The 16,758-nt window shown below is 36.4% G+C and overlaps 1 protein-coding gene across 3 annotated transcripts in view; it reads right to left on the bottom strand.

Moving 5' to 3' along the window:
- LOC145520805 (uncharacterized) overlaps nt 1-16,758 on the bottom strand; it is a 210,770-nt gene that overhangs the window by 181,696 nt on the left and 12,316 nt on the right. For 2 of the 3 annotated variants that reach the window (XR_014064836.1, XM_081528270.1), the window contains exons 2-3: nt 14,334-14,431; nt 14,140-14,247 (exon numbers count right to left, since the gene is read on the bottom strand). Coding sequence is in view for 1 of the 3 variants with exons in the window: in XM_081528270.1 (XP_081384396.1) it covers nt 14,140-14,247; nt 14,334-14,345 (120 nt within the window). In the remaining 2 variants the exon portion in view is untranslated. Of the gene's footprint in view, nt 1-9,302; nt 10,592-14,139; nt 14,248-14,333; nt 14,432-16,758 lie in introns of those variants that run through there. The other variant, XR_014064837.1, reaches the window with a different exon arrangement.

Genomic DNA, 16,758 nt, shown 5'->3' with positions numbered 1-16,758 from the left:
CTTTGTTTCTGAACTAATGATTCTATTCTCTCACTCTGTGGCTTGTCATTTTACCGTTGACTTTGGTGAACTTTTTACTGAAAAACTTAATCTTGGGGCTAGCATAAATGGCTATATAATCCCACTTACAATGCAGATAAGTTATCCTTATTTTGAAAGAGTTGCACACCTAAGGATCAGTTACCTGCAGGGTGAATAATCAGTCCATGGCCTAAGAGTCTTTATAAACACTGAATGATGGGCTTACTGAGAAAAGTAGATTTAAATAATCCCTTGTCCATATTCCATGAGTTAATTTCACCTTCCTCCTCTGGAAAGGAATAAATAGGCTATTGCTTATGGATTAAATGAATGGTTGTTCATGTGTCTATGGGGTTTGTTTTGCTGATTTGCTTTAGGAGGACAATAATCTCCTCTGCCTAAAAATGAGTACGCTTATTATTTGGCCTCATATTTTCTGTTTCCTAAAGGGAAATAACTGGGTTCTCTGGAGCTGAAAACTGAAAACTGAGTAGCTCTTTAAAGAAGCAAATTGGTCTCAGATCTCACTTGCTAGGTTTTTGGACACATCACAAGATTTGCAAGGGGAAGTTTTGGCATCCATATGGGTATATTAGCCCTTTTTTTCTCTATCTCTCTGTAGCTACTCAAGCAAGTGACAAGTAGTTATGTTGTGACCACATGTGACACATAAATTACAAGTTCTCTTGCTCCTCTAAAACTTTAGTCAGCATCAACCTCTGCACCAATACACTAAGGCATAATAGCTGATAATTTATGAGTGCAATTTGAAGGAAGCAATTCTGTTTTGTGATTACGGTAGTAAATAAAAGATTCAAATCCTCATTGACCCAACATCAAATTCAACTTTCCTTTTTTTTTTTTTTTTCCGATGTCATTTATGGAAGTAAGCAAGCAGAGTCCAAGAAAGGTGGCAGATTAAAGAAATGTAGTGATGGCAAAGGACAAAGACTGTGATATTTAAAATGAAATAAATTATTAGAAGAAAATAAATAGAAAAAGGTACAATATTTACAATTTAGATTTCTTTTTGGCAGCTGAATAACAGCGCTTTAGAAATGAAGTTATGCTTCATAGTAAGGTGATATAACTGATAGAAGAAATGATGACAGCCTAGAGGAAAGACTAGAATGGAACTGCTTTATGATTTCATGATTAAGATACTTTGAAGAAGAATTCACTTCCTTGATAAATGCAATATACTGGTGTCAGCCAAGGGACTCACCTGAGACTCTTTCTCAGTAAAATATCTGCCCGGCAGACTACAAGAACAGTTACAATTTGATAGCAATTAATCATATTTTCCTTGGAATTTTAAAAATAGGTTTTTCTCCTCAATTATTCTTTTAGGCTAAAACTCAAGTAGGAATGATTAAACCTTTGTGAATATGAAAGGGTGTGCAAACACTGAGCTTGCCCACTGGATCCATCCCAGTTTGCATTAACCTGAGGCCTGAGTTCAAGTTCAGATCAATTTAGAGATGCAATGTGGTGAATGTGAATCTCCCCATAGATGAGAGCATGATCTGAAGTGGAAACCAGGGGCACACATGCCTTGGTAAGTGCACCAGGCTTAGGAACTGATTGATGTGTGACTTTGTTCAAATAAAACAGTCTTAGAATCCCATCTTAGTAGCACTATATTTTGCTTTTATATGAGGATTAAGGATAAGTGGTAATTAGTAATAATTTTGTTACATGACATTCTTGCCAAGAGGAACATTTGTCTTCCTTTGGTTACTCTGTAGTAAAACAGTTCCTTGCATTAAAAACTTGCCTGTTACATATTTGTTTAAGCAGTCATTGCATGATGATAATTTGTATCTATCCAAGATTATTTTATTTCCCATGAGCTTTAGCATATGCTCTAACTTTCATAACAACACTGTGAGGAGGAAAGGCAATTATTACAAGTGTGGAAATTCAATCAGAGCTATGTAGTAACTTGCCCCATGCAACATATGGACTAAATGGCAGAACTGTGACTAAAAGGCAGAATTATTTTCCTCTAAGCCAGTGTAATTTTTTCGCTATTTTTCCCACATAAGACGATTTTAGTAACAACAAGAGTAGTTAATCATTAGGCTACTATAGCCAAGCTAAAGATGAATTATAAAGTTCATGTTTCTTTCTGCCTAATAAGTACTCGTACATTAGGATTATCTTCTCATTTGATGTGTTGGACTCTACCTTGGACCTCTCTTTCATCTTTTTCCACTTTCAACCCTTCCACTTCCCACTTCTGTCTTCCATTCTGTCAGCCATGCAAACTCAGGTATCAGTCAACTAACTCTTTCTCAAGGATCACGTGATAAATTCTCTCCAAAAAGTATCTTCACTTAACAGGAGCTTAAGAGAAACTTCAAGATACTTAGGCATCTGTGAATTTGACAGAGGGGCTTGTCAAGTTCCACTCACATCAAAAACTTTACAGAGTGAAACCATATAAAAGACAAACCATCCTCTTGTCTGTCTATGAATCAGTTGAAAGGGAGGGTTTGATAGTTCCTTCCACCTTCCTCTCAACTTAATGTGTGTGTTTGTACTTCTCAATTTAATGTGTTTGTTTGTAGCATGGTGCAAAGGAAAGTTCATGGGAGTCAAAATTCTTCCCTTTACCAAGCTGTGTGACCATGTTTATATATATATTTCTTTGTCTAAGATAAGGCTGAATCATATCTACTTTGCATAGTTGGTGTGAAAGGTAAGAAGGATCACTGGTTGAACATGGTGGATGGGAGAACCAGGTTTCTTTTGTCATTGCAGTTAATGCTCTGGTTTGGTTGATCAGATGAACACACCTTTTGGACTACGTCCAGTAGAACTGCTGTATATCTGACAGAAAGAACAAATGTTCCAGGGCCTCAGCATGTACAACAGTAGCAAATCATATTTACTGAGCACATGTCAGGAGCCAGGAATGGGTGGTGCTAAGTGTTTTACATGTATGGTAATATTTACTGTTGATAAAACCCTATCATATCCATTTTACACAGGAAGAGGCAGGCCTAAAATATTAAATAATTTGGTATTTGTCAGTCAGCCAAGAATTGGGTCTTGAACTCAGGTTGCTCAACTCCAAATCCTAGAATTTGTTAACACTAGAGTTACTAAAAACAAGGTTCATTCTTGTACACAATGAGTAAAAGGGTTGAATATTTCTGAAGATTTTCTGGATTTTGTGATAATAGAATGAAAGCTAATCTTTATTTCTCTTATGTGTTTAGAAAAGATTTAAACATATCATTATTTGCTTCAAAGTCTATATTATATTACCTATTCACAAACAATGGATACATCGTCTCCAGCAGATGTTTGTATTTTCAGTTGAGATTAATTGATTGACCTTCCCAGTATAAAGTAATTAATATTAGAGGAAGTTGTTGGGGGTTTGAATTTTCCTTTAAACAGGTAAGTCCAGCTATTTTAAGGATCATTTCAAGAACATTTGTTTCAAGATTCAGTTATTTCAAGATCATTTAAAAAATTTGTTTTCTTTCATGTCTACTAAATATATCTTTGGGAGTAGTAACGATTATTATCATCATTTAAGTGATAACTGAACCTAGAAAAGACACTAACAATGTCAGAAAAAAATGAGGGTGAATAAATGCCTTTTAAAATATTCTGGAATATTTACAGCATAAGATAAAACTACTTTCCTTTTTTAAATAGAAAGAGAAAAGTGTGCCTAATGTGAAACTTCTTACCATTTGATTTGCTTTAATGTCTCCTCTGTTTATATTATTTTTCCTTTATAAAAATAAAGAAGAAAATCTCAGGGAAAAACCATTTCCTAGGACATTATTTTGGAGATTGGTTTCTTTCTCTAGTGAAGTAAAACTCCTTTGTCATCTTTCACAGGATAATTTTTTGGACTATAAGCAGGAAACTTTAAATTTATTGCATTTTATTGATTTAGGTGACAAAAAGAGTTTTATTGATCTAAACTGGAAATAAATTTGGAATGAGTTGCATTAGGAAATGAGGTGAGTTTGATGACTGTAATATGTATATGTATGTGTGTAGGTGTGTATTTATGTATTTATTTATATACTTTGGTAGCTGGAAGTATATGTTGTTGGATGATTTAAAGAGAAGAGTTTTTGATGAACAAATTAGGGAGTTATTGAGGGCAAATGAGGATTTAAACTTTTATTTGGGGATACTGGGCAGGGGATATTTTCACAGAATAGTTAGGCAAACTGAAAAGAGTTTATACGTATAAAATTTTGGAAGTTGTGAGTTTTTCTTCCATTCTTTCTGCCTAAAAGCAATAGAATATAAAACAAAGTGGGCAAAAGATACAAAGCAAAATAAACCCAGATTAGGTGTAATTAGGTAGGATGCATGTATTTGTCCATGGTATTTGCTCAATCATGTCCGACTCTTTATGACCCCATGGACTTCAGTCCTTCAGGCTCCTCTGTCCATGGAATTCTCCAGGTAAGAATACTGGAGTGGGTTGCCATTCCCCTCTCCAGGGATCTTCCTGACCCAAGAATCAAACCCAGGTCTCCTGCATTGCAGGCAGATTCCTTACAGTCTGAGCCACAACTCACATATACAGCATATCCAAGAGAACCAATGATGATCAGCTTAAAAAAGGGTCTTACTTTTTTTGGTTAAAGGATTTGTCAAGGGAAGAGATTGTTTAGTTATGAAGTGTGACTGGCTCACAGTATACAAAGTGAAAATAATGGGGGAAAGATGGAAGAAATAAGTAGGTGAAAGATAATGCTATCAGGAAAATAAATCTATTACATTAGGGAACATGTGATTTTACAGTGTGTTAGGTTTATCTTCAGTGGTGAGGATGTCAACTCAGAAGAAAACTTATTATTCACCTTTTATTGTCATGCTAAAAGAAAATTGTATGTAAGTAATAATACTAGAATATATGGCACAATATTACTCTATCTGAAAAGCAAACCTCAGAAAGGAAAGTTTTGACTTTTATCGAGCTTTATCATTTATTCAATGGCAAATTAATATAAACATATTTTTTGGAAGATTGGTGGGTATGTACTTCAATGATGGGGATGCTAGGACGTTTAGACAGCACTAGTATTTTAGCAGCTAAATATACTACTTTCTATATAAAATAGACAAAATAGTGCTCTAAACACAGAGCCAACTCCCTTAAAATTTGAATTGTTACATGAAGTATTAACTAGAATACAATCTTTTCTGTGATGTTTCAGGCCTGTATAAATGTCTTCCTTTCTTGATTTAGTCAGCAGTGTTTTTTCATTCTCTCAAAACAGAAATTATTTAAATCTTAAGCAAGTTAAGCAGTTGCTTTTAAATTAACATCATCGAATCCTTGCCAATCTCACCATTTGGAAGGACATAAAATAATTTAAATAGGATATGTGACCAGCTAAGATGAAGATGATTTTATTATTCATGAATACTGTAATATGAACACCTTAGTCCCTGCATTTCTTCATTATGTTGAATTACGGCACAACATAAAACTGTCAGACTAGGTTGTAGACTCATAGTCTCCATGGAGTTTCCTTTTAAGATTTCTTTTTCTATAAATCCAATATTTGGTTCATGTCTTTCCTCTGGTATTCTTTTTTTTTTCTTCTTCTTCTTCTTCTTTTATTTCCTCTGATATTCTATAGCTTTGTTTCACTCACCTTTCCCCTTTTCTTGGATTTGAAACCAGAAACTGACTGTGTCTTAGAAATAACATTACTACAATAATATAAAAATCCAACAGTGGTTAATAGGCTGAGTTGATAAACTTTAGAGTTGAAATAGATTTAGGGGATCAACCCTGGTAAAATGTCTCCTGAGGGTGAGGTGGACTTTGCAAAGGAAAATTTTCCTGTAATCCAGCACTCAGGGTAAAGTGATACCTATAGCCCTCTAAACATATCTACTGCCATGAAGAATGGTAGTCACAAGCATTCGTCTTGGAGTGAGACAGAATTGTATTCCCTCTCTTTCTATCTCTATGATCTGGGACATGCCTCCTGAGCTGCAACTTCCTCATTTAAATAATGAGACAGATTACACTTCACCTTCATAGTTGTTGTGAGCATTATATAATGCAATTCATGTAAACCATCTAAGGTGGTGCCTGGTACATGGTTTCTATTGTAACTGGTTCTGTAGGCGCTTAAGCTTAGAAATGACATGCTTCCTTTCTCTCTAAAATTGCCAAGTCTAGAATTATTGGTTAGAACCCTAGGAGGATTTGCTGAAATGATTATATGTTAACACTTTATATGATGATATTATATAATCCTTCAAGTTGGTGTTTCAGGTCCTTCCTCTGGTCCCTATGCCTAGAGAGTTCAGCACATACCTGCTGTCTAGACTTGCCACTCATCATTCAGGAGATCAAAGAGGCCCTTATACCAGCAGTCCCCAACCTTTTTGGCACCAGAACTGGTTTCCTATTGTGGTTGTTCAACACTAAGTCATGTCCTCCTCTTTACAACTGCATGGACTGCAGGACATCAGGCTTTCCTGTACTTCACTACCTCTTGGAGTTTGCTCAAACTCATGTCCATTGAGTCAGTGATGCCATCCAACAATATCAACCTTTGTGGCCCCTTTGCCTCTTGCCCTCAGTCTTTCCCAGCATCAGGATCTTTTGCAACGAGTTGGCTCTTTGCATCAGGTGTCCAAAATATTGGAGCTTCATCTTCAGCATCAGTCCTTCCAATGAATATTCAGGGTTGACTGCCCTTAGGATTGATTGGTTTGATCTTGCAGTCTTCTCAAGTCTTCTCCAACATCACAATTCAAAAGCATCAATTCTTCTGTGTCCTGCCTCCTTTATGGTCCAACTCTCACATCCATACATGACTACTGGAAAAATCATAGCTTTGACTAGATGGACCTTAGTTGGCTAAGTAATGTCTGCTTTTTAATATGCTGTCTTGGTTTGCCATAGCTTTCCTTCCAAGGAGCATGTCTTTTAATTTCATGGCTGCAGTCACCATCTGCAGTGATTTTAGAGTCCAAGAAAATAAAAGTCTTTTACTGTTTCTACTTTCTCACCTTTGATTTGCCATGAAATAATGGGATCTTCATTTGCCAGGATCTTCATTTTTTTAATGCTGAGCTTCAAACCAGCTTTTTCACTCTCCTTGTTGACCCTTATAAAGAGGCTTTTTAGTTCCTGTTCACTGTCTGCCATTCGAGTGTTATCATCTGTATATGTAAGGTTGTTTATATTTCTCCTAGCAATCTTGATTTCAGATTGTAATTTAGCCAGCTTGGCATTTTGCATGATGTACTCTGCATATAAGTTAAATAAGCAGAGTGACAATATACAGCCTTGTTGTATTCCTTTCACAATTTTGAACCGGTCAGTTGTTTCATGTCTGTTCTGTTGCTTCTTGACATGCGTGCATATAGATTTCTCAGGAGACAGATATGGGGGTCTGGTTTTCTCATCTCTTTAAGAATTTTCCACAGTTTGTTGGTCTCTAATGTCATTCAGTTTGATCTTTGCCGCTTCCCTGGTGGCTCAGATGGTAAAGAATTTGCCTGCAATGCAGGAGACCAGGGTTCAATCCCTGGGTGGGGAAAATCTCCTGGAAGAGGGCATAGCAAACACTCCAGTACCCTTGCCTGGAGAATTCCATGGACAGAGGTGTCTGGCAGGCTATAGTCCATGGGATTGCAAAGAGCTGGACACGAGTGAGCAACTTTCAGTTCACCATATTATATAACAGTATAAATGTTGTCTTTTTTCATGGTAAACATTTTACTTTTTACCAAAAAAGGGAGGAAAACAAAGAAGCTTAATAGAAAAAGTATATGCTTCTTAGTCATAATTTCATCACCTAGAGGTGATCATCTTTCGTCTGGAAAACACATTTGGACTGTTCTTTTTTTTTTTATCTTTCTTACACACATATACAAAGACACATTTATTTTCTTTTTAATACATTTGGAATTTTGCCTTGTTGATATATATGTGTGTGTGTATATATATATATATATATATATATATATTTACTTTTTTTTTTTTTTTAGCTTTAAGAAGGTCAAGAATGACTTGGTTTGTTTTTATATATATTTACTTTTTAAAGAGTATTCTATTTTTTTGGATTTCATCATCCTCTAAATCTCCATGTTTAAAACATTTTGCATGAGGCAATGGTTTAGTAAATGAGATAACTGGAAATAAAAATCTGATTTAATTATCACAATGTGATGATAGAGATAGAAAAGAATGAGATTTCCTTATGTTACTAAACTACCATATTAAAACTTAGATCTACCTGCGTGCATGTATGCATCCTCAGTCAGGTGCAACTCTTTGCGACCCTGTGGACTGTAGCCTGCCAGGCTCCTCTGCCTATATGATTCTTCAGGCAAGAATACTGGAGGGGGTTGCCATGCCCTCCTCCAAGAGATCTTTCTGACCCAGGGATCGAACCTGCATCTCCTGCATCTTCTGCATTGCTCGTGGATTGTTTATCACTGAGCCATCCAGGGAAGCCCTATGTCTACCTAATTAACTCTAAATTTAAATTAATGGAAAATAGAAATTAATCTATAAAAAATAAGGAAAATAAATAGTAGTTCACAGAAAATAATATTAAAATTATGCAACTAAGCATTCCAGAGGAAGCAGAGCAGTTATGTGTATAACTGTAATTCTTACTTGGAAGGATGAATTGGAAGTGATGGTAATACATTGTCCTTTGGAATGTTGGACAAGTGTATATTTTCCTGTATATATTATTGTCTTTCATGTGACCCTGGTGAGAAATATAATTATTAAAGGATGCACTGTCCATTTATATTTACAATATCTTGCTTTGCTATTTCTTTTCTGCCTTTTTATAGATTCCATGTTCCTATTGAACTTATTCAAGCATTATAATGATAAGGTTGGATTGAGTTATTAATGCAAAATACAGCTACCTAGATATTTATGACTTTGTATTTGATAAATGTTTTTGTTTACCCCTGTGTCTCCCAAGTTTAAAAAAGACAAAACCTTTAAGTTGATTTATTTACAGTATCTTGTCAGCTGAGTCAGGGTTTGAGTGAGGAATACAGAGCTCTCACTTGCCAAAGTAAACTTTATAAGTTGTTTTCCTGCGTGCTTATATCACCTACATAATCTGGAGAGATCAGATAAAGATAAACAGCCTCAGTTTCTTTCATTGACTTGTTCATTCACCCATCACATGTTTATTCAGTTTTTACTGTTTTTCAGGCTCTGTGGTAGTTGCTAGAGATAGCATGGTAGATTAATTACTGATATTTTATGCTCACGGATTTTATACACATATATATCCATTAGCATATTTTTATTTTATTTGGACACACACATACACAGATACATATGTAATTTTAGCCTGGTATCTTAGATTCTTATCTCTTATCCTTTACCACCTTGGAAGTCGATAAGATCATCATGTTGAAAAATATATTAAGAAAGATAAGTCTGAGCATTTCCCTTCTATTTAAGGTCTGGTATTTCTGATGCATATTCCAATCATTATCCTCAAAGGTTGGAAGTTCATATTTTACAATCGTAAACTACAACTAGAATTCCAGAATTATAAGAACTAGTACCATTTGAGAAGAGGTACTGGGTGGAACCTTGGTGGACTAAATCATCCATGGCCATCTTATTTATCCTCGGCTTATGACAGAATGATCATGTGATGGACATCTGCTTTTTAAAAAAAAAAATATGCCCAGTGTCAATCTCCACCCCATTTCCCCTCACAAGCTCTTCATGATGACAATACTGTACTTCTCTTTTTACACAACTCCTTCTTTACTCTCAGTATGTTTTGCTTGGGTAAGGTCAATTGATTCCATACCTACCAAGTCAGATGACTTTATTATGATGGCTATGGTTATTTGTTCAGGCATGTGAACATGACCTAATTGAGCTTAGTCATGATACAGCTTAGTCACAAGCATTTTCCTGGAACTATTAGGAAAAATAGAGGCATATTCTATTTTCCTTAGATTTTTAACTTAGTAGATGTATGTAAGAAGTTGTTGTTTTCCATCTTTGATCCTTTGAAAGGTTGTGTGCCAAAGTATAGAGGAAAGCAGGCTGAAAAAGTGAGAGGGACAGACAGTAACCTGATGACATTATATAAGATCTTGGATCAAATCATGGTTTAAACAAGCTCATTCTTGAAAGGCAAATTTTAATTGTCTTTCTATTACTTGCAACTACCAAAAGTTTTACTAATATAGTTTCCCTCATTCACCTCTGTCTGATAGTCCCTGATTCTTTATGGAAGTTTATGTTTTGGTTTCTTTTGGTACAGTTGACTGCAGCTCCGGTCCACTTATTGTATTATTTACGTGTCGGCCTATGTGTCCATACATAACGTATGCACAAATGCCTATACAGGCACATGTATAATTTCACAAAGGAAATAAATGTCTATAATTAAGAGAAACTGCGTTCACCTGTGAGTCTGATATAACAAGAATTTGAGGAGCAGTCTGTCCATGGCTGTTAGCATCATTATGTCATCAGGCATCAAGACATCTGTCTTTCTGTTTAGTTTACAGTTTAGAGCTTATTCTCATCCTCATTTAATGGATGCTGGATCTATCGCCATCACAATTATGTTCCAAGCAAGAAAAGAGAGAAGGGTCCATTGTAAAAAGGATAAAAAATGAAAGAAGGGAAAAGAAAATCAGATTAACAAGCCAAAATTTGTCATATTTCAAGATTTTTTTTTTCCTCAGACACTGTATCAGAAGTTTCTGTTACTTCTCATTGACTAGGACTGTGTCACATCATGACCTTTACGTGTGAGAGACTGACAAATAAAAGTGTTGTGACTGAAAGTGAGGAAGAAAGCTAGAAAGGGTGTTGAATAGGGAGTTATCAGTGCTGCTATAGGGTATATTTTATTAACTGGTGTTTTCTCATTTATAACATGAGTGGTTTGCACTGGCTAGTCTCCAACAAAATCCCCGACTGAATCAGAATCTGTAGTACTGGTGGTCAAAATATGTATTTTAATAAATACATATTTATCAAGTATTTATTAATAAATAAACATGTATTAATTTTTAAAAAAATATTTAATCACTCCCACAGTGATTCTCAGGCTTTCCAGGTGGTGCTAGTGGTAAAGAACCTGCCTGTCAGTACAAAAGACAAAAGAGATGTAGGTTCAATACCTGGGTTGGGGAAGATCCACTGTTGGAGGACATGGCAGCCCACTCCAGTATTCTTGCCTGCAGAATCCCATGTACAGAGGAGTCTGGTGGGCTACAGTCCATAGGGTCGCAAAGATCTGGACATAACTGAAGCAACTTAGCATGCACAGTGATTCTCACTATAACCCTGATTTGATGGATTTAAGTAGGTGAGGATTAAATTCCCATCCAGTGCTGTACTGTGCTTTGCTTAGTCCTGTTCGACCCTTTGCAACCCCATAGACTGTAGCCTGCTAGGCTCCTCTGTCCATGGGGATTCTCCAGGCAAGAATACTGGAGTGGGTTACCATGACCTTCTCCAGAAGATCTTCCCAGCCCAGGGATCAAACCCAGGTCTCCTGCATTGTAGGCAGATTCTTTACTGACTGCGCCACCAGGGAAGCCCAAGAATACTGGAGTGGGTGGTCTATCCCTATTGCAGGGGATCTTCCCAACCTAGGAACTGAACTGGGGTCTTCTGCACTGCAGGTAGATTCTTTATCAGCTGAGCTACCAGTGAAGACCTCCCATCCAGTACTTAAGTGTAATTCTGAATTCTAACTTTCTAACTATCTGCTGTTTTGTTTTATATATATTGTGTTACTAAAGAATAAAAACATCCATATTAAACACCCTGGTGTTTAATGGTGATTGCAGCCATGAAATTAAAAGATGCTTACTCCCTGGAATGAAAGTTATGACCAAACTAGACAGAATATTAAAAAGCAGAGACATTACTTTGTCAACAAAGGTCTGTCTAGTCAAGGCTATGGTTTTTCCAGTGGTCATGTATGGATGTGAGAGTTGGACTATAAAGAAAGCTGAGCGCTGAAGAATTGATGCTTTTGAACTGTGGTGTCGGAGAGGACTCTTGAGAGTCCCTTGGACTGCAAGGAGATCCAACCAGTCCATCCTAAAGGAGATCAGTTCTGGGTGTTCATTGGAAGGACTGATGTTGAAGTTGAAACTCCAATACTTTGGCCACCTGATGTGAAGAGCTGACTCATTTGAAAAGACCCTGATGCTGGGAAAGATTGAGGGCAGGAGGAGAAGGGGGACGACAGAGGATGGGATGGTTGGATGGCATCACCGAATCAATGGACATGGGTTTGGGTGGACTCCAGGAGTTGGTGATGGACAGGGGGCGTGCTGTGGTTCATGGGGTCGCAAAGAGTCAGACATGACTGAGCAACTGAACTGAACTGAACTGAAACACCCTAGGCTACCCTACAATTTCAAGCTTGTATAAGGGTATTGCACTATTTATTGGTATATCCTGGCTGGTCTATCTTGAAATCTAGTAGGATGTTTGAAAGAAGATTATAGCTCTTTACAATCAAGCTCTGAAAAGTATTTATTTCTCTTAACAGAAAGAAATAGGCTGAGGTAAACTCCATGAAAGCAAAGACAACCAATTGCTCAGGAGGCTATATCTTTTTTTTTTTTTTTCCTACTGGTAAAAGTATAGATTTGCAAATAGAGGAGATTCAATGGTCCCACAGAATCAGCAGGGTAGGCATAGGTGGGAATCCTGTGCTCTGTGGGACACCCCCAGAGCCAAGCTTTTCTGATGGGCTCACCCAAGGAGAGCAAGCAAAGCTCATTTTCTTTGTTTGGAAACAGTTTGCACTTCAGAGGAATATCAGAAAGACGCCAGTTGCTCCGTTTGAGGCAACAGAGGAAAAAATAGTCAAAATGTGTAATGCAGCATCTCCAAGTTTGTGAAAGAAAAAAGTGTCCTTTTTAAGAGAGATTCACCTAGCAGCAGGATCAGAACTAGGGAAACAAGAATGTCCTCTAGCAGTTTGGCATAACTTAAGCTTAGAACTGTGGCCTTCAGAGAGGAAGAAGAGTGATTCAAATGCTGTGCTCATGGAAGCATTGAGAACAATTTGTGCTGCTGTTGATTCTCATTTATTTTGCATTTTTCTTTAATAATGTGCAGTTAATCTGTATAGCTATATTAAAATATTTAGGAATTTTTAAGGCCATAAATAAGGATGACTCAAAGAACTAAACACAAACATGTGAAATATACTCTAAAGGTAATAGATGATAATTTAGGAGAGTATCTTTATGACCTAGGAGTGAGAAAGGGTTACTTATACAACACCAACAAAGCCTTATTACAGAGAAAATAATAGATTAATGTAATAATTGGCCAAAATTAAGGATTTCCATTCAAAACTTGATACTATCCAAAAAGTTAACAAATGATAGACTAGGAGATGATATCTACAATTTCTCAATTCAATAAATTGATTTCAAGAATGCAAGAAAGTCCTGAATGGAATTAGAAAAATAAGAAAAGGATCTGATCAGACAATTCACAGGAGACCTAAAGCTTATGAAAAAGCTTAGTATTAGAAAAATTCAAACTAAACTATCAGTAAGTTTCAAACACTTATCAACTGTGTAAAGTAGGGCTGGCCAACATGAGGCTATCTAGAAAATCATGTGCATCACTTTGGAGAGAAATCTAGAAGTTCCTAGTCTATTTACATAGGAGCTGCACAACCCAACAAACTTAACACATATGTCAGTAAGGGGACTTCTCTGAAAACACTTATTATATTGTGTTGAGTAGGAAGTTATCTGAAGTTCATAACTAAAGTCCATCACTAGGGTGATAGTACAATATAATGAAGTGAATGAAATACTCTCTTAGTTTGGGATCACCTAGATGCAGACCATGGGACGGAGACACTTTCTGGGGATGTGTAAGAAACAAGTAGGAGAGCAGAGAAGTGCCAAATGAATGGGAAGACAGCAGCCAATAAAGAGAATGAATCATCAATTTAAGAACTAGCCCCTGAAGCTTAACATTTAGGGAAACCCTGGAGGTTGGCCTAGAATACCATACAGCTAAGAGAAGAGGTTGCTGGAGAATTTATACACCAACTCTGGTCATTGATTGAGAGTTGTTTTCAAGAAGCATAATGTCCTTACCTCTTCAGGCATACAGTGGGCAGCAGTATGGTCTCTGGTGGCCAGAGAAAGCCCATAGGCAATGGAATGCAGGTACAGTGCAGATATTTGGAAGTTCACAGATGTACACTGATAGAATAAGAATAGAGGACATGAGTAGGGCACTGTGTCTGCAATAAATTCTAACCAGTAGTTAAATGCAGTGAAGTACATACCTCGAGTAACATAGAAAGATCTTGAAAAGAGTGATGAGTGAGAAAATACAAAACAATATGATCTACAGCACAATTCCATTAATGTAAATTGAGTATACCTGCAGAGGAAAAAAAAACATTAATATGAACTTCTTAAGAACGCATATAAATATGGGAACAAATCTGAAATAAAATGGTTACCAGGGAACAGAAAGGGGAATTAGAGTGGGGAACGAGAATAAAAGAAATTGTTCTTAAGCCTGATATTGTGACACGAACTGAGAAATATAAGTAACACAACCATCCTCTCTTAAACCCTGAAGGAAAAAAATACTAAAAGTTTTAGTTCCATTGTTTAAAAATCTCTTTTCTATACTGTTTACCTAAGTAGATCAAAAGTACTTACGTCTACTCTTTCTATACAAAGTAGCTGAGGGTGACTATTTCATTCTTATTGCTAGGTTTCAGTATAATAATTAGCGCAGAACCTTGTGATTTTAGTGTGTTTATGAAGAATGAACAATAATAAAATAAACAACAACAATAATACCAAGCATGTATTAATATTAAGGACTTACTAACCTGACGGTTCTGAATTACATTGCATTATGAGCTTATAAAAACCATAACAAAAGGGGTTCAAAGATAAATTACTCCCAAAAGTTTCTTTAAACTGCTCTTGTCATCTAATTAGATACCCTGCATTGTTTGCATATATTACAGTGTTATAAAATGTCTCTTTGCCTCAAGAGACTCTCCTAGAAAAGTGCAAGAAACTTGACATTTAAAGGAGAGAAATACATTTACATATATTATCTCAGAAATATATACCCATTCATATAGGTAAGAATAGCATACATATCAAATGAATAAATCCATTAACTCTTTCTTTTAACAACAGAGTTTAATCCATTTATATTTATTGTCCTTATCGACATATTTGTTTCTTCCACAGTATGTCTTATGCCAGTAAATGGTAACTCTATTTTCCATTTCCTTAGGCTGACAACCTTAAAGCTGGTTTCCTTTCCTTTTATTCCCCACATGCATTCTCTCAACAACTCCCTCCAGAGCCCTATATAATTTGGCTTTTATTCTCACTCTGCTTCAATATTCTCATCCTCACTCTGCTCAGTCACACTTATCTGCCTCTGTCCTTTGGATTTGTGTAGCTAACTCTAGCAGGACTTTCACAGTTGCCACTTTCTCTTTTTGGTACTATCTTATTTTGGATTTGAAACTTCATCTCTTAGAGTCTTTTTATAATGCCATCTATTTATTGAATCTTTCCCTGGCCACCTTACTATAGATACTCTCTCCCTCTGGCACTTTATATTTCCATTCCATGATATGAATCCTCCATATTTATAACAGTTCCTAGAACCTGGTAGGTGCTCTGTAAATATCTGTCATATAAGTGAATAAATCATACAGTCTCTTACAAAATACTTTATTGGTATGCTTATTTATTGCTTTCTATTAAATGGATAGTTTTATAAACTTCCTTTATTTCCTTTAGGCTTGGTAGTTTCAGATTTAATTATATTTAAATGGTTATTTCTATATTTTTGTTATTAGAACATAAAACACTTTGACTTGTACATATGTGAGTGCTTAGCTGCTTAGTCATGTCTGACTCATAGTTGCTCAGTTCTGTCTGACTCTTTGTGACCTTATGGGCGATAGCTTGCCAGGCTCCTCTGTCCATGGGATTGCCCAGGCAAGATTACTGGAGTGGGTTGCCATTTCCCTCCTCCAGGGGATTTTCCCAACCCAGGGATCAAACCTGTGTCTCATGTATCTCCTGCGTTGCAGGTGGATTCTTTACCCACTGAATCATCAGAGAAGCCCAACTTGCACAAACAAAATAAGTGAAACATCTCATTAAATGTCGTGAAGTGAACATATACATAACCAGCATGTGGATGAAGAAGTAGAACATTCCTAGAACACTAGGGTCTGTGTGACACTAATGATGAAGAATCTGTCTGTCAATGCAGGAGATCTAAGAGACACAGGTTCGATCCCTGGGTTAGGAAGATTCCCCTGGAGAAGGACATGGCAACCCACCCCAGTGTTCTTGCCTGGAGAATCCCCATGGACGGAGGAGCCTAGCAGGCTACAGTCCATAAGGTTGCAAAGAGTGAGACATCAGTGAAGCAACTTGGCACGCAGAACACTAGAAGCTATTTTGTGCTCCCTTCCAGTTTCTACCTGCCACTTAAAGTTAATATGGTTGGGACATAATTAGTTTTAGCTATCCTTAAACTCTGTACAAATACAGTCTTCTAGTATGTACTCTTTACTGTTTGACTTCTGTCATTTAACATAGTATCTATGAGATTCAACCACACTATTACATTCATTATTAATTTATTTATTCTGATACATGTGTAATAATTATACAAATATAGCACAATTTATCCATTTACCTATGGACAGACTT

Source organism: Giraffa tippelskirchi, chromosome 9, assembly GCF_054371585.1.
Source record: "Giraffa tippelskirchi isolate mGirTip1 chromosome 9, T2T-mGirTip1v1.2.pri, whole genome shotgun sequence".
NCBI classification, from domain to species: domain Eukaryota; kingdom Metazoa; phylum Chordata; class Mammalia; order Artiodactyla; family Giraffidae; genus Giraffa; species Giraffa tippelskirchi.
Note: the sequence above shows the minus strand (reverse complement) of the source record. Positions and strands in the feature narration are given on the sequence as shown.